Source organism: Lynx canadensis, chromosome D3, assembly GCF_007474595.2.
Source record: "Lynx canadensis isolate LIC74 chromosome D3, mLynCan4.pri.v2, whole genome shotgun sequence".
Classification (NCBI taxonomy): Eukaryota; Metazoa; Chordata; class Mammalia; order Carnivora; family Felidae; genus Lynx; species Lynx canadensis.
In genome coordinates, this window is record NC_044314.2 from 41,624,945 (window position 1) to 41,649,699 (window position 24,755).

Here is a 24,755-nt window from a genome sequence, read left to right on the forward strand (position 1 = left end):
AAGACCCCCCAAGAAAGGTGTGCCACAGATGAAAACCCTGTCTGAACGGCACTTGGATGTCTGCAGTAAATTTACTCCAGCAGAGGCCACCGAATCAACTCTCGGTACGACTTGGCAGAGCCGTTCGCATAAAATCCGGGGCTCCAGCTCTTCTGGTGTCTGCGGGTCTGAGACTGACTTCCCAACAACTGGCGGAGCAGGCAGCGCGCGGGGCGAGTCGGGGCGCGGGAGCGCGCCCAGGTCCGCGCCCCCTTCCCGCGGCCCGGCGCGCCCGGGGAGTGAGTCTTTGTACAGTCAGGGCTTCTGCTGGCAGGGCCAGCTGCTAATCCTCCAGGCGGCCACCGGCGCGGGGGGGGCGCATGGGGCATATAGGTGGCGTCCGCTGCTGAGAAACACCTAGCGCAGGTAAAAGGGTGGCGGCGAGAGGGAGTTCCCACCTGTTGCGCTCTTAAAGAAATGAAGACATTAAGAAAATCCCAAGGAGGAGCCGATCGGTGTCTTTCGGACGCGCCTGGAGCCCCACCCTGGGCCAGAGGAAAAGCCCCTTGGGTGCGAGGCAGGCGCTTCACCCAAAGCCAGAAAAGAAAGCGCCTCTCCCCGCGCGCCACCTCCTCCTGTGCCTCGCACTCCTCCTGCGCGGCGGGCCCTGCCGACTCTCGCCGGCGGCCTTTGGCCCCCGCCGACCCGCTCGCCCCGGCCTCCCGGTGCAGCGCGGGTGACCTGTCCCGAGTACTCCCATGGCGTCAGACCCGCCCCACCGCTCCCGGAGCGGAGCCCTCTGCCGGCAACTGCTGCTGACCCTCACGGTGAGTGGCGCTCGGCTGCCGGCTCCGCGAGGGGGCTCCTCCCGATGGGGGAAAGCTGGAAGCAGCGGTGCGTGGGGGGGTGGCGGGCAAAGCGGGGGTTAATGGGGCGCCGGCTGGTTGAACAAATGGAGCTGTTGGAATAGGGGAAGGTTGCCAGAAAGAGGCTGGCGACCTGGGCGCCTCGATCCCCAAGGGGAGGAGTAGTGTGGCGGTAGATGTACTCAGCGCAGGCAGAGAGAGACGCAGGCGTGAGCTGCAAACGCCTTTCCAAAACCGTGGCCTCTGGGTACGAGCGGGGAGCGCTGCTCCTCCCGGTCTCTGCAATTCCCCGGGAAGGTACGGTCCACTTCTGCCCCGGTGCTCGGTTCCGGCCCCGGCTGGGGCGAGCGCTGGGCGGACCGGACGGAAGTGCGCGCCCTTCGGTCACAGAGTGCGCTCCTTTGCGGGGGTTGCTCTGAGTCTCTCTGAGCGTGTGTGTTTTGGGGGAGGGGTGGGGCAGTCGGGAGAGAGAGTAGGGGAGTGGTCTCGACCCTCTGCACCCGGAAACGGTAGATGGGCGGGCCTTAGGAGACCCTTTGTATAGTTCCCATTGCGTGTCTCCGAGTGCGGTTGCCAGCCCCTTAGTCTTTAGGGAAATATTCGTCCGGATCTCTTTCCCCCAGAGGCATCTGGATTCCTCTGCTCTAACTTCTTTCCCACTTTAAAGAACTGTAGCAACGACCCCACCCAGCTAACCCTGGGAGCGAAAGGGGGTGGCCTTATTTGGGGAGGGACAGTACCCCTCCCAGGCAGAAAAGACTGGGATCACATGCGGGGGGGGGGGGGAGGGGGATGGGTGGCAGATGCTTCAGGAATTTAGTGCGAGTGGACAGCCCCTGGGAGACTTTGGGATCGGAGGTTTCCCAGATTGGGTTCCTAAATCCTCTACAAGGAGAAAAATTAAACAGACCAGGTGCCAAGAGTACTCAACTCGGTAGTGTCGTTTCACGTTGAGCCCCAGGCATTGGAGCTCAAGTCCTCTGAAGGACAAGGGGACAAACCTGGAGAACAGACAGCAGGAAGATTTCTTTCTAGGAGTGCTGGAACTGGGGGGCTGAAATTTCGGATAATTTCGCTTCTCAGTCGCTCTTAGCTTGCAGTGAATTCCTTAAAATTTTAGGTCGTGAAATTGTAGTTGTACTATCATTACAATGTCTTTCCCTAGGAATTCTATGGACTTTAAAACCCTTAATTAATTCCCAGGGCACATTAGTATCATAGAAAGGGCCAGGTGCACAGCAGTTAATATTTTACTGTTGAGAAAACCAAGAATGGAATAAATAACGGTTGCAAAATATGTAGTGATGACAAAGAAGTACTTTCGGTTAGATCCCTAATAAAGTTGCCACTTTTTTAAACCACTGGCCATTTTCTTTGAAGGAAAAAGGGTGATTAAGCATGGATGATAATAGGCCTGGGCATAAATAGCGTTGCTTTACATATGCTTACACGCAAGTCTTCTCTGTGTGATCTCAGATCCTTTCTACAAGAACGTCGATAAACTGAATAAATTAAAGGTGAATAATCTGGGGCACCTGGGTGGCGCAGTCGGTTAAGCGTCCGACTTCAGCCAGGTCACGATCTCAGCGGTCCGTGAGTTCGAGCCCCGCGTCGGGCTCTGGGCTGATGGCTCAGAGCCTGGAGCCTGTTTCCGATTCTGTGGTCTCCCTGTCTCTCTGCCCCTCCCCCGTTCATGCTCTGTCTCTCTCTGTCCCAAAATAAATAAACGTGGAAAAAAAAAAATTAAAAAAAAAAAAAAAGGTGAATAATCCTCATTCCTTGGCTTTTCTTAGTTTCAAAGCTGGATAGGCCAGAAGTGGGGTAGACAGGAAAAAAGTGCTGGCTCTGACACACCCCTCATCTTGCTGCATTCTAGCTGGAAGGGCCTCGTCTGATGCTCATATGCATGTATCTGTACAAAGTCCTGCCTGCTTCAGATGGCTCTTGTGGTGGTGAGCCTCAAGTGTGATAGATGTGCAAAGAGCATCTGAGTGGAAGATATTATTAAATAAGAAGGAGTAATTCCTTTCACTGGGGGAACGCCCTTTACATTTCCTCCTGTTCTTGTACCCAACTAATCCTTCACCATTCTAAACATCAGCTTCTCTCCACTTCCTAATATTGCCTCACCTTGCACACGTCTTAATCACTCGAACTCTGGTTTCTACCTAAACACCTAACGAGGCTGCTTTATCTCTGAGGTCATAAGGGATCCCCACTGCTAAATATAAACCATTCCTTATACAATTCCACCTTGTAGATTGTGTCTTTATTGAAATTCACTCCTTTTTTCTTTTGACCTTCCTGACCACTCATAATCATGCTCTGTCTGTGAAATACACAGGTGTCTACTTGTACTAAATTTATTTTGTTAGTTGGGATGTCTTCATTGAACAGTAAGTCTTTATATCTCCCTAGTATGATGTATGACACAGCATTTATTATCTTCTCAGACAATGTTGCTTTCTTCTCGTGTCATGTATTTCAGTGAATGACACTGCTATACACCTTATTGCTCAGGTAGGAAGTCTGGAAGCTGTTTTTCCTTCTTCAATGTTCCCCTGCCCAAATCCATCATTAACTCCCATTAAGTCTATCTTCAGAAATATCTTATGGATATCTCTGCTTCTCTCCAACACTCCTGCTATACTTTTTGCTATTATACATAATGTCACGGTGAATAAACTTGTGTGCAATGTCACTTCATGTATTGGCAGGTATGTGCATAGAATAGATTACCAGAAATGGGATGGCCAGACAAAGTATAGATGACTGTATTCTTTTGGTATATATTACCAGCTCCTTCTCACCCCATAAAGGTTGTATATTCACTAGACAGAAAGAAATTTTCTGATGGATAGCATATCCCACCATTGAGGATATATTAATATTATATATATATATATATATAGTATATATATATGTATATATATATATGGTATATATATGGTATATATATATGGGATATATATATATATATATAGAATTGTATATATATATATATAGAAGTCGGACGCTTAACCGGACTGAGCCCCCAGGCGCCCCTACTTAAGACTTTTAAATCAGCTTGTCTAGTTCCAGAAAAAAATACTGTTAAGGTTTATATTGGGATCATGAAATTTATAATTTAACTTAGGTGAAAATTGATATATTTATGTTGATTTTTTTCTATCTAAAATAATATCTTTCTTTTTGTGTGAGTCTACTTTTGTGTCTTTCAGAAATGTTTTCCGATTTTCTCCAATAGACTTTATATCTTTCTTGTTAAGTTTACTCCTGGCATTCTAACTTTTATTGCTTTTGAAAATAATTTCTTGGGGCGCCTGGGTGGCTCAGTCGGTTGAGCATCCGACTTCAGCTCAGGTCACAATCTCGAAGTTTGTGGGTTCGAGCCCGCGTCAGGTTATGTGCTGACAGCTCAGGGCCTGGAGCCTGCCTCAGATTCTGTGGTCTCCTCTCTGTGTTTCCTCCCCTGCTCATGCTCTTTCTTTCTCTCAAAAATAAATAAAGATAAAAAATTTTTTATAAATGTATCCATCATTTTTAGTTTGGGCATGGTGGGGTTTTTTTTTTGTTTTGTTTTTTTGTTTTTTTCTCTCCTTCCTGAATGACCTAGCTGCCATTATTGGAAATGAAAATCATTTCCCTGATCCATTCTCCACACTGCTCAGACTCACCTTATTCCAATAGGAAGCTGCTTATGTAATTATCTGCTTGAAACAAACATTGGTTTCTTATTATCTTTAGGAAAAAAGATCTACATATGTTGTTAACACTGTTCGAATCTATCCCAAAACCTACTTCTGTTGAATCCAGTTTAAACTTTGTCCCTCTTGTAGCATCAGCCTTTCGAGATTTGTTTTCAGATCTGTGTCCTCTCTGGGTTTCAAATAGGCTTGTTCTGTGTTGGGACATATAAGCTCTGCCTCCTTTGACATGGCTCATGTACAGCCACTCTTTAGGTGACCTCAACCTGGCTTTCACCACAAGGCCATCGTATAGCAACTGTACCTCCCTAGCAGAGCATTTATCCTACTTTACTGAATTATGACTATGTCTTACCCTTGAACTGAATGTTTCACGAGGATCATGTTTACTGCTCTGTGTCTGGTACATAGAAGACATTTGGCAAATATGGTTAAATGCATGAATGAATGGATGAATACTGTTCCCTAAAGTATTATCTTAATCTAGGCGTATCTCATCTTCTCTGCTGTTTTTACTTTAGTCCAAGTCACCATCCTCCCTCTCTTGGATTTCTACTGGAACCTCCAACTGGTGTCCTTGTTTCCACTCTTGCTGCTCTACAGTCTGTTCTCACAGGGCCACCAGAATGAGTCTATGTAAATGCTCGCCACCTGACGCTACTCCACAACTGCTTCTTCTTCTTCTTCTTTTTTTAATTTTCTAAAATGTTTGTTAGCTTTTGAAGAGATTGAGAGAGTGTGAGCGCCGGAAAGGCAGAGAGAGAGGGAGACACAGAATCCGAAGCAGGCTTGAGGGTCTGAGCTGTCAGCACAGAGCCCGACGCTGGGCTCGAACTCATGAACCGTGTGATCATGAGCTGAGCCGAAGTCAGACACTTAACCAACTGAGCCACCCAGGCGCCCCTCTCCACAGTTTCTATACCTATGGGTGCTTCTCTTTGCACTCAGAATAAAGTCGAGAAGTTTTAGACTTCTACTTGAGACTCTATGTGATCTACCCATGATTGTCACTCAATGCCTATGGTATCGCTCTTCCCTCACTGTGCTATACTACCATGACCACCATTTTGTTCCTCTCGTACACCAGGCAAAATCCTTTCCCAGGGTTTTGTTCTGTTTTTGTTCTCCACCTGGAAAGCTCTTCCCCAGTTGATGAACTGGTTGCTTCCTCATTTCATTCAGGCTTCTGGTCTTCCCTTTGTCACCTTTTCTCTCTGCTTTATTTTTCTCACAACATTTATCTCTTGGCATTATGCGACCTTTTTGCATTGTGACTTTGGCATTATATGACCTTGGTGTATTTATTTTTTTGTCTCTCATTATAAGATAATCTCCATGGGGTCAAAGACTTTGCCTTGTTCATTGCTGAACACTGCCATACCACCTAGTAAGCAACCTGTAAAGGTTGGGTTGAATGAATAAGTAGAGCATGCTTTCAACCACCCTGAAGAGCTGGACTCTTCCACTTTCTCATTCCACTCCTGTTCTCTCTAGAGGATGTGGCCAGTGAACATTCTTCTCATCTTTTAATTTCCAATCCATCCTAATTTCCAAATGAAATGTAATCCCAGCCTTGCCTAATCCTTCCTATATAATTTGAGTTGGATAATTAAATAGTCTTGGCATATGTAGTGGAAATAAAATGTGTATTAGAAATAAACATTTTAATCCAGATTTAATCCAGATTTTGATTATTTCATTTATGTTTCTAGCCTTTGTAAATACAGTGTCAATGCTCGTCAGCAGTCTGCTTTTGTCAAAGCTTTCCAAATTGTAGAAAAAAATTGTGAATCTTCAGAAGTGTGTGTTATGAAGTTTAGAACAGAATTAAATTTTAGAATTTAATTTTAGAACAGAACAGAATTTAATTTTAGACAGAATTAATTGTTAGAACAGAATTAAATTTCAGTGGGTTCAAATATATATTGTATTGGAAATGGTTACCACAATCACTAACTCCTTCAAAAATGTTAAGTGATATATTTTGTAAAATGACCTTAATGGTCATTTATGAGAAGATGTGCCTTCAACATAAATACGTATTTATGTTTGTGTGAGGTCATAGATAAATCATCTCCACATTGCTCCATGGAAATGAGTTGATGCTTCTCCTTTAAAGCATTGGGTTTTCAGGGGCTCCTGGGTGGCTCAGTCGGCTAAGTGTCCGACTTTGGCCCAGGTCATGGATCTCGCAGTTCGGTGGATTCAAGCCCCGCTTTGGACTCTGTGCTGACAGCTCGGAACCTGGAGCCTGCTTCTGATTCTGTGTCTCCCTCTCTCTCTGCCCCTCCCTACTAACGCTCTGTTTGTCTCTCTCTCTCTCAAAAATAAATAAACATTAAAAAAATTTTAAAGCATTGGGTTTTTGTTTAGGATATATTGATTTGATATCGTAGCTCATGTGCAATTGACAATTAACCTGAAATACTTTGCTGGCTCTGTAATTTTTTTTTTTCTCTCTTTCCTAATCACATACCTGTGCTGCCTTCCTAAAGTTTTTAGTGCTCACATTGGTTGCCATTAATTCCTCGATTACTCACTAATTAATCAGGTGAAGTTACTATTAACTCCTTTTGGCAGAATAGGAAAAAAAAGCCTGAGAGGGTACGGAATTTATTAGACTTTACCTGCTTTGTGAAGGAGGGAGCTATGACTCTTGGTCCTATTGTTTTATTCTTCTCCTCCATACAATTTTGTTCTGAATTTACTGCAGTGTATGTTTTTAAATTGTATTTTGCAAGTTGTATAAACTAATTTATAATTATACAATTTATAATTTAATAAACTATGTACACATTAAAAGGATCTTTCTTTAACGTGTAATATTGATTTGGTATTTTAGATCTTAACATTTGCCTGTGATGCCTGCAAAAAAGTCACGCTACATTTCCCTCCAAACTAGATGCTGGAAAATTGTTGGTAGAGGTAAGAAACTGCAAAAAATGTGAATAAATCCTAATTTGGTACGATCTTGTAAAATTAGTGTAATTTTTAGAAGGGTAACTGTATTGGAAGTAATGGTTAAAATGATATTTTATCATCTGTAATACATATGTACATATGGTGTCATTCCAATAAGAGATATTGCCTTTCTTGACAAACATGATGATATGCGTAGATAAAAAGGTTAGTTTGAGTAATAATTATTAGCTTTATCCTAGATGAAAGGTATGGCATATGTTATAATATACTTTGTGAAATTGAGAAATAGCATTGGAAACTGTTTCTTGAGTTTAAAGGTATTGTTTTTTGGATTTAATCCTCAAATGTTTTGGCATCTTACTGATACTTATTTCCACATATTGTTTTTTTGTCAATTATTTTTTTCACATACTCAAATGTGCAAGGAAGGAGGAGACCAGTGAGAACACAGAATATCAGACTCTTTAACAATAGATGCACAGAGTTAAGAAATATTTTAATCTAATAGCTGCCGACTAATTCTCTAGATTCTGTTTAAGTTCAGTTCTCTCATGTGTTACTCTATAGCTAATTTCAGTTAATAAAGAAAAACTTTTTTGTGTGTTGGTTTACATATTCAAACATTAGAACTCACATGCCCTTATTTCAGGACAAATGTCTCTTTTTTAGAAGGATATGAAGTAGGTATTAGAAGTGATATCTGTGTTTATGCACAACTTAATTCACCATATGGTTTCATATGTACTTTTAAAAATGCAACATTTACAAGTGTCAGTGTAATTAATTTTAATTTTTGGCTTCCCGCCCCCAAAAGCATAGATTACTGTTAAACCTATGTATTATTTTGTTTTACCTTACAAATGATTGTTCTGTATATTTTCCACAGTTAACCTGAAGGAGTGCTTTCAATCTGCAAGTCTAATTCATTCAAGTGATCCTGACTCCAAATTTTAGAAGATGGTTCAGTCTATACGACAAATGCTATTCTTTGTCCTCAGAGGAGAGGAATTTACCATATTACTTTCCAACACTGACAACCAAGAGGAAGAGAAAATACTTGTCCTTTTACAGCATCAAACAAAGGTATACCAAACTATAAACATGCAGCATAATGATTGGTTTCTGCAGGTGTAACATTACCAGGGAAGATGTGGAATCAGAAACAATGTGGGATGGTTTTGCTTGATGAAAAATGAAAACCATCATACAACTTAACAGTGTTCAAGTGGCGGAAACGGGTTTTGCCATATCAGTTATTCCAGGTTATAATTACTTTTTATTTGGACATAAAAGGAGAAATTGGGCTACTGCCAGCATGAGAAGTTGAAATCAGACACAGAGAAGCCTATCTTGATCTTCTTGTAGAGTCGATTTCCAAAACAAGTTTTAAAACTCTGTTTCTGGAGGTCTTATGTATCTTAGCATAATTTGTAGTCTTAAAAAGTAGATGACTGTTTTAGGTTGAGGTTCAGACCTCATACGAACTTATTGTATTATGACACCAAAGATCCAAATGACTTCTGTTCAGCCACTGGCCATTATTCACTGCAGCGGTTTGAGAGTTTATCACCACTGTTCTCTCCTCCTTCTGACACAGATCTCTCTGTTGGTCCCTGGCTCTTCCTAGTTGCTGGTGAGTGGAAGGTACATATGCTAGATTTAGGAGATCCACTCACTTCATTCATTTTCCTTTGCATCTCTCTCCTCCCATCGTTTTGCATGGCAATATGGCAACGATAACGTAGTCAATTTTATTTTTGTCTTCGTAATTTGTTTCTAGGCTTCCCGTTCATCTCTCTTTCTTCCATATTCTCACCAAGTTAGTTCCTCAAGAAGATTGATGTGATAACAGTTAGGACCATGATTTCTTTGTTATCTTTTGGCTGTGTGACATTTAGTTTGGTTTTCAAGCACTATCATGGGCTTACACCTTCCCAGCTCCCCATGAAAGGAGATGTGTCAGAGTTCCAATGTTTGAGAGTATATTATTCATTGGCTTTATTATTTTTTTCCTGTCTTCTAAATGTAGGTACTGAAGAAGAGGCATTCTAGAGAGAAAGTTCTAAGACGTGCCAAGAGAAGATGGGCTCCTATTCCTTGTTCAATGCAAGAGAATTCCTTGGGTCCCTTTCCCACTTTTTCTTCAACAGGTACAATTTACTTTCCTTTCACTGTGAAAGTCTATGGCTTCCATTTTTTTTTAATTGGCTAATGAGTATGCAGTTATTTCAAAAACAGTTGCATATGAATATATGAGTGAATGAGGATGTGTATTGTATGTTTCAATATATGGGTATAAATATATATCTTTACACCGTCATGCATTTTTTTGCAGGTTTTAGTCATGCAAGCCTTTTTATGAAATTGTGAAACTCATCTAGCACTCTCAAACACATGGTTCCTTAATGAATTTCATGTTAGTAAGGGTATCACAGAGTGTAGTCTAGAAACCCCAAAACATCTTCCATTAAAGAAGATAAAATTACTGACAAGAAGACAGATGCCACGAAGGGGAAAAGACACATACATCCTCCTTGTTAATTGTTTATCCCCAAGTCCACTACTTAGATCAGACTATATCCACGTTTTCTGTCTCTTTATAACTTTTGATAATCCCACCAACAAATTTAATGCAGCTGAAGAAGAACATATTAAAGTCGAGAAAGAAATCATTTAAAAATAATTATGTTAGTCATCCTGATATACAGTCAAGATCTTACTAAGAGTATCAAAACAACTTGGGAAAAAATTTGCTTTTTGGATCAAGTACCAGAATATCATACTTGCCAGATATTACATCATTCCTCTTCTCACCCCATTCCTGCACTCTTTCTCTTCAGCTCCTATAATAAAAAAGATGTTGACAAATAATGAAAACTAATTAAGGAAAGCATTTTCCGTGTTTTTGCCCTGCTCACAGTACTTTAAACCTAGAGTCTCAAATCCTGTGTTGCATATAATAACAATTCACGCTTAAAAATGACAAAAGGGTAAGTTTTCATGCTCAGAATACTTTGTTTTCTCAGACAGTTACAGTCTTAAATGTTTGGTCCCACATAGGTACCATTTAGCCTTTAAAGTAGTCCTCAGGTTTTCTGGAAATCTAAGATACTGCTGTATTTTTCTTCTCATGCCTTGCTCTTGTAATTTCTGTTATTAGGTTTCTTATTCTGTTACCTGTTTTTTATTTGACATGATAATGAATTAAAGAGGCAATTACTTATTGCAATAAAAATGGCAACATGATTGCATGAATGTACAGATGAAAGTTTTGCTGAAATAAAAATTTGTCTCTTATATATATAATATCTACTTTCTAGATCAATCTGACACCGCACAAAACTACACTATATTCTATTCCATCAGAGGACCTGGGGTAGACCGAGAACCTATAAATTTATTTTATGTAGAGAGAGATACTGGAAACCTGTTTTGTACTCGTCCTGTGGATCGGGAGCAGTATGAACTTTTGAGGTAAAGTCTGAAGGTTACATATTGTATTAGTAATTATTAAGCTTGGCTGCTTTATCTCTCATTCTCAATTCATTTACCCTCTTCTGTTCTCTGAGTTTTGTCATCTAGGCTCTGGCGACATCCAATAGCAGAGACTTGAAACAAAAAAAAACTTTATAGAATAAAGAGCATTAGATTCTTAGATTGGGTCTTGGCTGATAGTTTTACTTTTCTTCTTCTTCTTTTTTTTTTTTCAAAAGAAAAAGGGAATACCACTCTGAAAACAGTGGTTCAGGTGGCATAAAAGGTCTGTGAACCTCTTAGGGTACAGAGAGATATCATGGGAGGTCAGTGAACTTTGCAAGTTAGATGTCAGTATTTTTGCAACAAGAGAAGGTTAACTTGTGGTGAATAGGTGAGGAGTGTGGACATTGCTTAATCAAGATTATCCAGTCTTTCATCATCTGGTTAACTTCCCATGGTGGCATGAGCATTAATATGGGAGAATTTAATCTAATGTTGTATTGATTTCCAACAGGACCTGGTCATTTTGCTTACTCGTTTTAATTATCTTACGTCTACTTTGGAGGAATTACTTATTCATCAGTAGACCAAATTAAGTGATAGATTTGCAAAACTTAGAATTAAATATTTATGTTTAGAATTGCTGCAACATGGCCTCCTAAGTATCTGTGATGTTCTGCTTTTTCTGAAAGCTGTTATGAGAAAACTTGGAATTAGAATTCATATATAAAAGTAAAAGAACATAAATTGTATTCCACACACAATGTATAGCCATGCATTTGCTTTATTTCTGACTTTCCTTTTTTGAATTTAAAATTCGTAACTTAAAAATCTAAATATAACTACCAAATATAACTGAAATCCTAATTAGTAGAATATAAGATAATATTCTAGTAACAGCACCTGGGGAATTTGGAGTCCTAAGAAACCAAAGTTAATGAAGATCCAGAAAGTTATATTTAAAATCCGGCACCTAAAACTTTCAAACCAAAACAAAACAATAGAGAAATGAAAAGATATTCTAGGCTCGTAGGTCAGAAGAACAAACATTATTAAAATATCTATACTATGCAAAGCAATCTATAGATTTAATGCAATCCGTATCAAATACCAACAGCATTTTTCACAAGAGCTAGAACAAACAATATTAAAAATTTGTATAGAACCACAAAAGACCCTGAAGAGCCAAAGCAGTCTTAAAAAAGAAAAAACAAAGCTGGAGGCCATGACAGTTCCAAACTCCAAGTTGTATTACAAGCGTACTAATCAAAACAGTATGGTACTGGCAATAAAAAAAGACACATAGATCAATGGAACAGGGCAGAAAACCCAGAAATAGACCCACAATTTATGGTCAGTTAATCTTGACAAAGAAAGAATGAATATCCAAGGGAAAAAAGTCTTCTCAACAAATGTGTTGGGAAAACTGGACAGCACACACAAAAGAATGAAACTGAACCACTTTCTTATACCATACACAAAATAAATTCAAAATGGATTAAAGACCTAAATGTGAGATCTGAAACCATAATAATCCTAGAAGGGGAGCACAGCAGTAATTCTCTTATATCAGCCATAGCAACTTTTTTCCTGAGTTGTCTCCTGAGGCAAGGGAAATAAAGCAAAAATAAACTATTGGAACCACATCAAAATAAAAAGCTTCTGCACAGCAAAGGAAATAATCCACAAAACTAAAAGGCAACCTACCAAATGGGGGAAGATATTTTTCAAATGACATATCTGATAAGGGTTAGTATCCAAAATGTATAAAGAACTTATAAACAACACCCAAAATACAAATAACTCCATTAAAAAAATGGGCAGAAAACATGAACAGACATTTCTCCAAAGAAGACATCCAGATGGCCAACAGACACATGAAAGGATGCTCAACATCGCTCATCAGCAGGGAAATGCATGTCAAAACCACAGTGATATATCACCTCACACCCGGCAGAATAGCTAAAATCAAAACACGAGAAAAGCAAGTGTTGGCAAAGATGTGGAGAAAGGGGAATCCTCTGGCGCTGTTGATGGAATGCAAACTTGTGTGGCCACCGTTGGGGGGTTCCTCAAAAGTTAAAACTACCACACAATCCAGTGATTGTATTACTTGGCATTTACCCCCCAAATACAAAGCACTAATTTAAAGGTATACAAGCACCCTATGTTTATGGCAGCATTATTTACAATGCCCAAATTTGTGGAAGCAGCCCAAGTATCCACTGAATGGATAAAGAAGAGTGATATATACAATGGGATATTATTCAGCCATAAAAAAGAATGAGATCTTGCCATTTGCAATGACAAGGATGGAGCTAGCAAGTACTATACTAAGCAAATAAGTCAGTCAGAGAAAGACAAATACCATATGATCTCATTCATCTGTGGAATTTAATAAACAAAACAAAAGCACAAAGGAAAAAAAAAAGAGAGATAGTCCAAGAAACAGACTGGTAACTGTAGAGAACAAACTGCTAGCTACCAGAGCGAGGGAGGAGCAGGGAGATGGGTGAAATAGGGATTGGCGATTAAAGAGTACATTTATCATGATGAGCACTGAGTAATTTATAGAATTGCTGAATCACCATATTGTACACCTGAAACTAATATAACACTGTATGTTAACAACTGGGATTAAAATTAAAAAAAAAAAAACACTTAAAAACAAAATAAAATAAGAAAAAGCCACAAAACAATCTTCAAGACTGTTCTGGGAAATAATGATAAAAGCCATGACACTCATGAAAAACGTGCAGCACTAGTGAAGAAACCAAAATTATCTATGTTATTTTATTAGATAAACATAAAATGCTGTAGTATACCACGGATTAACCACCTCTTATCACAGTAAGGTCATGTCCACATCCCAAAACAATAACAAATGGCAAAATTCACACTGCAATGCCACACAGTTCCAAACTAAAGCCAAAGCAAGTGTAAACCATATTTTAATTTTGCTTTTTTTCTTATTTTACTCCTCACAGCTGATTGCCTTTGCCACAACTCCAGATGGATATACTCCAGAACTTCCACTGCCCCTGGTAATCAGAATTGAGGATGAAAATGATAACTACCCAATTTTTACAGAAACAACTTACATATTTACAGTTCCTGAAAACTGCAGAGTTGGTGAGTACCTACCTTAACAATATACGGTAACTTAATGTTTAATTCATAAGTTGAGTTCATGGTGGCCATTGGGAGGCAGCATATCTTGCTGGCAAGAACAAGGCACTTGTCACTCAGACCTCTGTGGGTGGAATTTTACTCTGCCTTTCACTAGCTGTGACCCTGGGCAAACTTCCTAATTTTGACAAACCTTAGTTTTCTTATCTGTAAAAAGGGTTATTGATATGCAAGATTGTTATGGAGATTAAATGATACATTATACACCTGGAATGCCAAGCATCGTACCTGAAAAATAGAGAAGTTATTCAGTATCTTATTTTGCCTTCCTGTGTGAGATAAAAAATACTTTTAAGAGAATGTACTCTAAAAAGGAGTCTTTAAGTAATTGAAGTCTTAGCCTTGAAGAGATCTACTGATATTCCATAGTGGTTAAATGATTGACAATATTCTGAGCATAATCATAAAGGTCATTGAAAATCATGCGTTTTCTTAATCATATTAAAATGAACCATTTCAGCTGGAAGTCAGAATGCAATCTTTGAGTCTTCTAGAAAGATCTAACCAAACCAAGAATTTTGGACACATTTTGACCATTTAAGTGGAGACTTACAAATAGAAAGAAGTTAAAGAATAATTGGAATTCTTTAGTCTAGAAATACAAAGGCAATTGGAGGGGCATTGTCAACATTTATAAATTATACATTAAATACAGTAATGCGGATACGGTCACCAAATTCCAAAATGTTCGAATGCTGGGATATTTACAAGAAATGATACTTCATATAGAAGTCTGCAAATGTAGGAATTATTACTCTGACATATAATTAAGCGGTCGAAAAGTTTTTTGAGTAGATGGAGAGGAGTGAAAAAAAGGGAAAGTTGAAAATGTAAAAGGTTTGTATACTGAAGAGGATTTTCAACATGTAGGCTCTACCGTGGGCCAGGTATGTGCAACTGACAAAGATGAACCTGACACGATGCACACGCGTCTCAAGATACTCCATCATCGAGCAGTTGCCCAGCGTCAGCCCGCTGTTTTCTATGCATCCGACGACAGGCGTGATCACCACGTCATCATCTCAGCTAGACAGAGAGGTAACATAAATACTGGCAGACAAAACCTGATTATCACATGGCCATTTAATCGTAGATCTCTGTCTAGCACCTGTAGATGTGTGTTTGAAAAAGCATGTTGTGAATCTAATTTTATAAAAGTTAGTATTTAAGTGTGTTTTGGAGATCATTAACCTCACAGTCTGCTAATTTTGAACTGCTAATTTGTTCTCTCTTGAAATGTATGTTTTACCACGGTCAATTGTCCTAATATAAACATAATTATAGTATAGTAGTACAAACAAGGCCAAATATGAGAAGTGAAACTTTTGAAAATGTTCGGAAATTTGTTATTTACAGATAATAATGCTTCTTTTTTTGCCTGTGTCATCTCTTCTTCAACCATCTCATCTACGTTCTTCCCCTTATATAAATTATAAGAAAAGTTAATTTCTATCTCTTTGATCTCTAATTTACCATTTTCCATTGATTGCTTGAAATCCTTACTTGGTGTTTCACAGGTACCTAAGATGCAATATACATATAAAATTGAACTCTTCTTTACATCTAAATATGCTCTTCTTCCAATGTTTTTGAGTTCAGGTGACATTAGTACATTTTTTCCTGTTAATTTTTCTGTTGTCAGCTTGGATTCATGTCTTCAAAATTGTATGTGATGTCTTCTCTTGCTCCCTTGATCAAATCACTTTCCAAATCATGTTGATGTTACTTCCAAAATTATCTTCTAGTTATATTCTGTCCATTTCTGCTTCAACTATCCTAGTTTAATGAGTCATTCACTTGGTTATTCACTATTACTTCCTTCACCAAGCATTTATTCATCTGAATTCTTTTTTTTTTTTTTTTTAGTTTATTTTTGTTTGTTTTGAGAGAGAAATAAAGAGCAGGTGGGGAAGGGGCAGAGAGAGAGAGGGAGACAGAATCCAAGCAGGCTTCTAGCTATTAGCACAGAGCCCAACACAGGGCTTGAACTCACTAACTGTGAGATTATGACCTGAGTGAAATCAAGAATTGGACATTTGATGTTCTGAGCCACATAGGCTCCCCTATTCATCTGAATTCTTATAGTAGTTTATCTGGCCTACATACTACATTTATAATCCTTAATCTTAAAATATAGTAAATACCTGTTTGTCAGGTATATCTTTGATTCCTGAAAACTTTGTACCAGATTCATTTCTTCTTCCTCTTTTGTTTTCTCATGGATTAGAACAGTGGCCCTTAAATTTTCTGGTCTCAGGACCAATAAATGCTATTGAGGATTCCCAAGATCTTTTGTTTAGTGGGTTATATTTATTGATACTTACTCCGTTAGTATTTAAAGCTGTCAGAAGTTTAAAATATGTATTTATGTACCCATTTAAAAAATCATAAATATATTACATGTTAACATAAATAACATTTTTATAAAAGATAATTTTCTAAAACAGTAAATAATCTGCTGGGAAGACTGACATTATAATGCATTTTTCCAAGTCTCTTTAATACCTGGCTTAGCATAAGACTGGTGGATTCTCATATCTCTTTCTGCATTTGGTTTATTCTAATATGTAGCTTTAGCTAAAGTATATAAAGAAAAGCCAACATGATATGAAGTTAGAAAGGAGAGGAGTATTTTAATAGTTATTTCAGATCATTATGGCTACTCTTTTTTAATACTACACCAAAACTTGACAGGTTTGGTTTCATAAATACTTCATCAGTTTTGGGTTTGGTTTTTTTGTTTTTGTTTTTGTTTTTTGTGTTTTTTTGCAGTGTGCAGTGTGCCTTATCAATGAGTTTTGTACTTTGTTACATTAAAATCCATTTGTCTATCTTATACTGTGAGTGGATAGTTTACCCATGTATGATTTTGTAACATCATGTGTTGACCATTTGGAAAATAGTGGTTCACTGAGTTATGCAGATCCTCCTTCCATATATTGATACATTTCATATACCATATGGGAAAAAGTCACCTTCTCACCTCCACTGATACCACATTGGTCGATACAGGCTTTCTGGAATTCTCATTCTTGCTTGAAAACCCCAATTTATCATTGGCAACATAGTTGTTTTCCTTGAAGTGACAGATTCACTTTATGTATGACAAATTGTCTTCTAACACTAGTCTAAATAACTGTCAGTGTCTTTCATGTAAAAAATGGTATTTTATTTAAAAAACCCACACAATAGCTAATTCAGTTCATAAACAATCACACAGGTACTTCCCTTGAGAAGAACATCATACTATGTTATGTAGAAGAAATGCTTTATGCACATGTCCCCTTTCTTCACTAGACTATGGGTTGAAATTTAAGAAAATTTAGTAAAATTCTTCTTTTTTTTTTTTACTGCATCTACAAAGACATTCCTTAGTGAAATTGTATTTTATTAAAATTTTATTTTATTATTTATAAATTCATTTATTTTTACTGTGAGTGCGTGACAGTGAAGAAAACAGTATAATCTGCAGAATAAATGAATGAGTGAATTACTGCTACAGCTCTATAAATTATACAGATTCTTTTTTTTTTTTTAATTTTTTTTTCAACGTTTATTTATTTTTGGGACAGAGGGAGACAGAGTATGAACGGGGGAGGGGCAGAGAGAGAGGGGGACACAGAATCGGAAACAGGCTCCAGGCTCTGAGCCATCAGCCCAGAGCCTGACGCGGGGCTCAAACTCACGGACCGCGAGATCGTGACCTGGCTGAAGTCGGACGCTTAACCGACTGCGCCACCCAGGCGCCCCTAAATTATACAGATTCTTCATGGAATTTGTGTGCTCAGGAAAAGCAAATTATAAACCAAATCCTCTTTGACCATCAAATCTTAAATAGATCCTTCTATAAGTCAGTTGAAAACACAGGACTAATGAAGGAGTCTGGGAGTATTTTCACCCATGAATGTTTTAGAGACATTTATTAATGCCAGGATTCCAGCTTTCATCTGTTGCCTTCAACCACTTAAGCGCTTTACACATCACAATTTGTCTTCCATCTCAAGATATCACAAGTTAATATTTAGGTCCCAAACTTCATTTCTTCCTTTGCTTTATCAGCCAGTTGATTGTTTTCAATAAACCTCAGTTCACTACAAACAAAATATGCATTCTCTCCTGCAAGTACACTAGCATGAGTTTTTAAATGAGGCCAGTATTTTTAACTCTATCTATATGATTGATTATGAGAGAAGAGTAAATCAGGAAAATTACACGTGTAAAAAGCATAGAGATAGAGAACTTTTAGTTTTACTTTAGGCAATACACACAGACGAGAAAGTTTAAGAAGTGACGGAATTAAGAGGAGAGTAAACAGGGGCGCCTGGGTGGCGCAGTTGGTTAAGCCTCCGACTTCAGCCAGGTCACGATCTCGCGGTCCGTGAGTTCGAGCCCCGCGTCGGGCTCTGGGCTGATGGCTCAGAGCCTGGAGCCTGTTTCCAATTCTGTGTCTCCCTCTCTCTCTGCCCCTCCCCCGTTCATGCTCTGTCTCTCTCTGTCCCAAAAATAAATAAACGTTGAAAAAAAAAATTAAAAAAAAAAAAAAAAGAGGAGAGTAAACATTCTTGGTGGAAGGTTAGGCTGGTTTTTACGTATTATTTTGTCTTATGAAAAGAGTTGAGGGGCACCTGGGTGGCTCAGTCCGTTAAGCATCCGACTCCGGCTCAGGTCATGATCTCGCAGTTTGTGAGTTCAAGCCCCACGTTGGACTCTGTGCTGACAGCTCAAAGCCTGGAGCTGGTTTCAGAAATCTGTGTGTGTGTCTCTCTCTCTCTGCCCCTCCCCTGCTCATGCTCTGTCTCTGTCTCTCAAAAAATAAATAAATGTTAAAAAAAAATAAAAAAAAAAGAGTTGAATTATGTAAGAAGGGTATTAGTATTATCATTTTATAGAAGAGAAAACTTAGCTAAAAAGACTTTTCCAGGGGCACCCGGGTGGCTCAGTCGGTTAAGTGTCCGACTTTGGCTCAGGTTATGACCTCATGGCTCGTTCGTGAGTTCGAGCTTTGCGTCGGGCTCTGTGCTGACAGTTCAGAGCCTGGAACCTGTTTCGGATTCTGTGACTCCCTGTCTCTCTCTGCCCCTTCCCTGCTCGTGCTCTGTCTCTCAAAAATAAATAAACATGAAAAAAAATGTTTTAAATGACTTTTCCAACTGCCAGAGAGATTACATTTGTTACTTTAGAGTTAGGAATAGAACCCAAGACTTCTAAAGTTCATCCAGAAGGCATTATTCTTAGAGTTGCTTTTAATCCTTTCATGCTTCAGTACTTAAGATAAATGAGACCATTATGAGAAGAAACACATTTTTCTTAAACTCTAAGTGAACGTTCTTCAATCCCTGATGAATAGAAAGCCCTAAGAACCAGATTCCATTTTCCATAGAGAGAAAAAATTACAGTTCCGGATCTTTTTACAAATGTAAATATTTAAAATCTACCTTTTTTATGTGAGGATATCTCACCTAATTATTACAAGACTGGTATGAGAGTCACTGCTATGTATTTTTTCTGCTTAAAAATGTACTTTGGAAAAGAGATAAAGATTTTGATTAACTACTAGGCAATTTTAAAATGTGCTATGGCTATATCTTCTCTTTCTGGTGAGTAAAACTAAAACCAATTCTTCTATATTCTATGAGTAGCACTTTAAATTTGAGAAACTAGTGGCACCTGTGGCTCAGTTGGTTAAGTGTCTAACTCTTGATTTTGGCTCAGGTCATGACTCACAGTTCATGAGTTTGAGCCCCACATTGGGCTCTGCACTTACAGCATGGAACCTGCTTGGGATTCTCTCTCTCTGCCCCTCTCCTGCTCACCTCTTGCTGTCTCCCTCTCAAAATAAATGAATAACAACTTTTTTTTTTTTAATGAATAACAACTTTAAAAAAAATAAAAATAAATTTAAGAAACTACTCTATTTTAATAAATTAATAGAAAAATACGGGTGTTAGGAAATTATTCTTTTGCTAGTACATGAAAACTATGAAATTTAAGTGTTCTTCTTAAATTTTTAATGCAAGAAAATTTACAGAGTGTAAATTAGGATTTCATTTATAATGTTGCTTTTGCATAATAATGAAATTCTTTCCTTTCAGCTAATTGATAAATACCAGCTGAAAATAAAAGTCCAGGATATGGATGGTCAATATTTTGGTTTGCAGACAACTTCAACTTGCATCATTAATGTTGAAGATGTAAATGACAACTTGCCAACATTCACCCGTACTTCTGTAAGTACATGATAGTAATAAAAGAAAAATGTATGACCCAGTGTTAATTGGTAAACATGCATACCTCTCTCCATGCTGCATGATTTCAAATGCAGTATCCCCAGTCACATGACAGTAACCCGGACTCAGGGTTTAAAATCATGTGACCATAGTCCTTGGAAATTAGAAGAACTGAGTTTACTTCCCACTGTGCTCTATGGGTTACAGTAACTAATTAAGCCTTTTTTTGTTGTTTTTTATTATTTTAGTATGTGACATCAGTGGAAGAAAATAGAGTTGATGTGGAAATCTTACGTGTTACCGTTGAAGATAAGGATTTAATAAATACTGCTAATTGGAGAGCCAATTATACCATTTTAAAGGGCAATGAAAATGGGAATTTTAAAATTGTAACAGATCCCAGAACCAATGAAGGAGTTCTGTATGTGGTTAAGGTAAGAATAAATTAGTAAATTAGTTATTTGTAGCTTATAATATCATAGATTAGCATACTAGGGTTTAATGAGAAGAAGAGAAATCTGGTAAATATACGAATAATGTAGATATATAGGTAAATGTAAGTGTTCTCCATATCTATAATGGGATGGATATATTCAATTTGGGAAACCTTTTATAAAGGCATGATTTTTAAAATAATATATATATGTGTATATATATGTGTGTGTGTATATGTGTGTGTATATACATGTACATATGGTCAATAGTATCCACTTTATAACCAACATCTCTTAACAGTTCAAATACTGGCACAGCTTTGATGCCCACGGGGGCCAAGTTTGGGGCCAAACTTTCCTGGCCCATTCTTTCTGTAGCTGGGTCAGGAGACTCCACTTATTTACTGAATTTCCCAAATGGTGAGTTATTCCTGGTAAGACCCACAGGGAGAGCGTTTGTAGATCTGTTCATCTATATCTAGCATACATTACAACCTTAGCTTCTTGGTTAAGAATGGGAATCGTCAACCATTCAAAGATGCAGATACTTGTAAAACCTCTTTCTAATACTATTCTGCAACATCTCAGAAGACCTCACTGCTATTTCCAGAGCCAGTTAGCCCATAAAGCCACCTGAGCTCCATTTGTTTTGGACACAGTCCTAGTCTTCATTGTGCTGTATCTTTATCTAGAATGTGATTCTATCCTGGGTCCGTGTAGTTTCCCTTTTTGTACATTTTCACAAAGAGGATGAATCAAAAGTGACGAATTCTTTCTTCTTACCATGATGAAAATTAGCTGCAGTTTTGTGGGTTAATTTCTGTATTTCAGAGAGTAAAGAAATGTCCTTTGAATCTTATCTCTTTCCTCATCCAACCCCTACCCTAATCCTTGGTATTCTAAGAAAGAATCTTATCTCTGTGAAGTCTTAACACCTGACAAAATCTCTGTCTTGTAGGGAATGGCTTTACCCATTCCCATTATAACTAATATCAGGCAAGATAAAATAAAAACGTTCCAGTAAATTTGGTACTACCAGTGTTTTTTAGAAAGTACCTGGGATGGAAGAGCTAACAAAAGACAGTGTAATGTCCATGAGCTTTCCAGTTTCTTCTCTGTCCTCTCTGAAAAACATTTCAGAAAATTTGACCCATAGTTTCTACCCCAAACCAGGTACAAATAATTTTATTCATGTCAGAATGGTAGGATAAGTTGTCCCAAAAATGAATGGAGTAGAAAATAACTATTGGTTAGGTTACGGAGTTCCTAACCTCTCAAGTGTTAACCTCACATACTTTTTGCAATCATTATCAGGACCTCTGATATTACTTACAGTTGAGGAACAGTTTTTGTTGTTTTGTTTTGCTGGTTTTGTCCACCCAAATACTGAATCAGTTGAAGGATTCTCCTCTTCCAACCACCACCTCGTTTCTGAGTCTATGTTTAATATTGTCAGGACTATTCCTGGCACGAGTTATGTATGCCACTTAGCATGGCCAAACATGAAACGTCTTGATCTGATTTTCAACACACTTGCTTTTGTAGCCACTGAATTATGAAGAAAGACAACAGGTGAACCTACAAATTGGTGTAGTTAATGAAGCTCCGTATTCTAAAGAGGCTAGTTCACGATCAGTCATGAGCACAGCAACAGTTACCGTTAATGTAAAAAATCAGGATGAGGGCCCCGAGTGTAGCCCTGCAGTGCAAACTGTTCAAATTAGAGAAAATGCGCCACCGGGAACAAAGAGCGACGGATATAAAGCATACGACCCCGAGACGAAAAGTAGCAGTGGCATAAGGTATCTTCTTTTAGTTAACTCCAAATTTACCATGTTTTTAAAATTCATAACTTGTTTTGATGCCAGAATTATAATTTGGCCTATGACCCATTTTGTCATTTTAATTTATCATTATTAACAGGTATAAGAAATTAACTGATCCAAAAGGGTGGGTGACAGTAGATGAAAACTCAGGATCAATCACAACTTTCAGAAGCCTGGATAGAGAGACAGAGACCATCAGAGGTGGTGCATATAATATTACAATCCTTGCATCAGGCAAAGGTAAGAACTTTGTTTTTAATCCTGTTACATCATTTCTCACCTACTTACATCCTCAGTGTTTAAGCCAACATTATAGATTTTTAAATCAGCTGCATATATTTTCAAAATGTATTTGTCCCCCAAAAGACATAGAGCAAGTGAGAAATTTGCTGTAATTTATTAATTCATGTCTGCTTTCTAATAACACCTCCCGTTTTGTGTAATTATAAAATAATTTAGTTATAGAAATACTGGAAACCGTGGATTATTAAAAGTAAACAATAATTGAACATTGAGAAAGTTACTTTGGTAACATTACCTTCAATTTATCTAGTCATCTCTTTTTAAAATATTCACTGTGGAAGGAAAATTCATTGCAGGGAGAACATACTTACTGCCCAATAGTGCATTCTTGGAAAACGGTTCTGTCAACATACTTGGGGGTTAGAATTCTGATTAAGGACATTATATAAAAGTAATCATAGATACAATTAATAGTATATTATAAAATTAGAAAGACAAATTTTGTGAATCCATAAAACCATATGAAATGTAAAATGTTCTGTGAGTCCTACCAAACTGAGGGAAGTATGAGCACAGTGGTTATATATGAGACCCATTTAGTACATGTTATACATTTGACCTTTGTGCATCCATAAACCAAATATGCCAGCTCCAGTAAACATAAGTTATTACACTTTGGCCTTACAAAGTTGGAACTTAGAAGTGACTTTGAAAGATGTTTTCGGTATTTCAGTCCTCTCTAAATTAATGAGAGATGGTTCATATCCATTGGCTGAATTGGAAAGGTTGTAATTATTATTAATTTAACTTTGATTAATTGAAGATTGCCCTTTAAGGCCTCAGCTTCCTTTGTCCCGTTGTCAGGACCTGCTTTTTGGTCAAAGGCAAGTGAAAAAGAAGAATGATATGAAAATCAAATCTGTTCTTTTTACATTCTTTTTTAATGTTTATTTTGAGAGAGAGAGAGAGACAGAGCCCAACCAGGGGAGGGGTAGAGAGAGAGGGAGACACAGAATCCGAAGCAGGCTCCAGGTTCTGAGCTGTCAGCACAGAGGCTGATGTGGGGCTCAAACCCACGAACTGTGAAATCATGACCTAAGCTGAAGTCGGATGCTTAACTGACTGAGCCAGTTAGGCACCCCTATTCTTTTTATATTTTAAATAGCACTTGGCAAATGGTTTGTTGATAGATAAGATAAAACTGCTATCTGGGATTAGACATTTGGGATATAATTTTATTCTACATTCTCCTTTGTTGCAGAAGAGATTAAATAATTGAGAGATCAAATATGTGTATGGAGTTTAGATGAGTTAATCATCACTGCAGAATAGAATAAATGTGTAGTGGGGCCTTTCCCATTCAATTCTGTTGAAGAGGGTAGGGGATAAATAATTTTATGTCTATTTATTCCTTGAACTGAGATTCTACAAAAGGATGTTTTTTTTGTACCTTTTTCTAAAATCTATACTAGTTAATTTCATTTACCCCCCCACCCCCACCCCAGCTGCTTCCTAATGAGTCTCTTTCGTGAGTGAGCACTGACCTCTGGGTCCATTCTCACTTCCCACCCTCCTGCTTCTCTATAGCACTTACTTCCTCTTTCTGAAACTCTCTTGCCACGCTTCTGTGTATAAATTGTTCCACACACTCCTCTATTATCCACATGTTTTCTGGTACCACCTTCCACTCTCCTGAACATAGCTATTTCTTCAGTTGGCGTTCAATTTCTCTTCTTCTCAGTATCTTCTCAAATTCAGCTCTCCTGGCAGTGTCACTCAAGTATCTCCTCCATATAGCTCAGTTTTAGGTTTCTGTGTTTGTTGTATTATTCGCGCTTTGGGGAGGAGCGTGCTTTCAAAAAATGTTTGAAACATTTACCAGGAG

At 38.3% G+C, this 24,755-nt stretch overlaps 1 protein-coding gene across 1 annotated transcript in view; it reads left to right on the top strand.

Moving 5' to 3' along the window:
* Positions 1-661: 661 nt before the first annotated feature.
* The window catches only part of DSC2 (desmocollin 2), a 36,571-nt gene continuing 12,477 nt past the window's right edge, over positions 662-24,755 (top strand). Inside the window, 15 exon segments of the mRNA XM_030336995.2 lie at positions 662-806; positions 7,395-7,444; positions 7,446-7,477; positions 8,361-8,414; positions 8,417-8,477; positions 8,479-8,557; positions 9,504-9,624; positions 10,795-10,961; positions 13,939-14,083; positions 15,011-15,078; positions 15,080-15,178; positions 20,233-20,367; positions 20,616-20,801; positions 22,347-22,603; positions 22,725-22,867. Coding sequence (XP_030192855.1) covers positions 738-806; positions 7,395-7,444; positions 7,446-7,477; positions 8,361-8,414; positions 8,417-8,477; positions 8,479-8,557; positions 9,504-9,624; positions 10,795-10,961; positions 13,939-14,083; positions 15,011-15,078; positions 15,080-15,178; positions 20,233-20,367; positions 20,616-20,801; positions 22,347-22,603; positions 22,725-22,867 — 1,666 coding nt within the window. The 5' untranslated portion in view covers positions 662-737.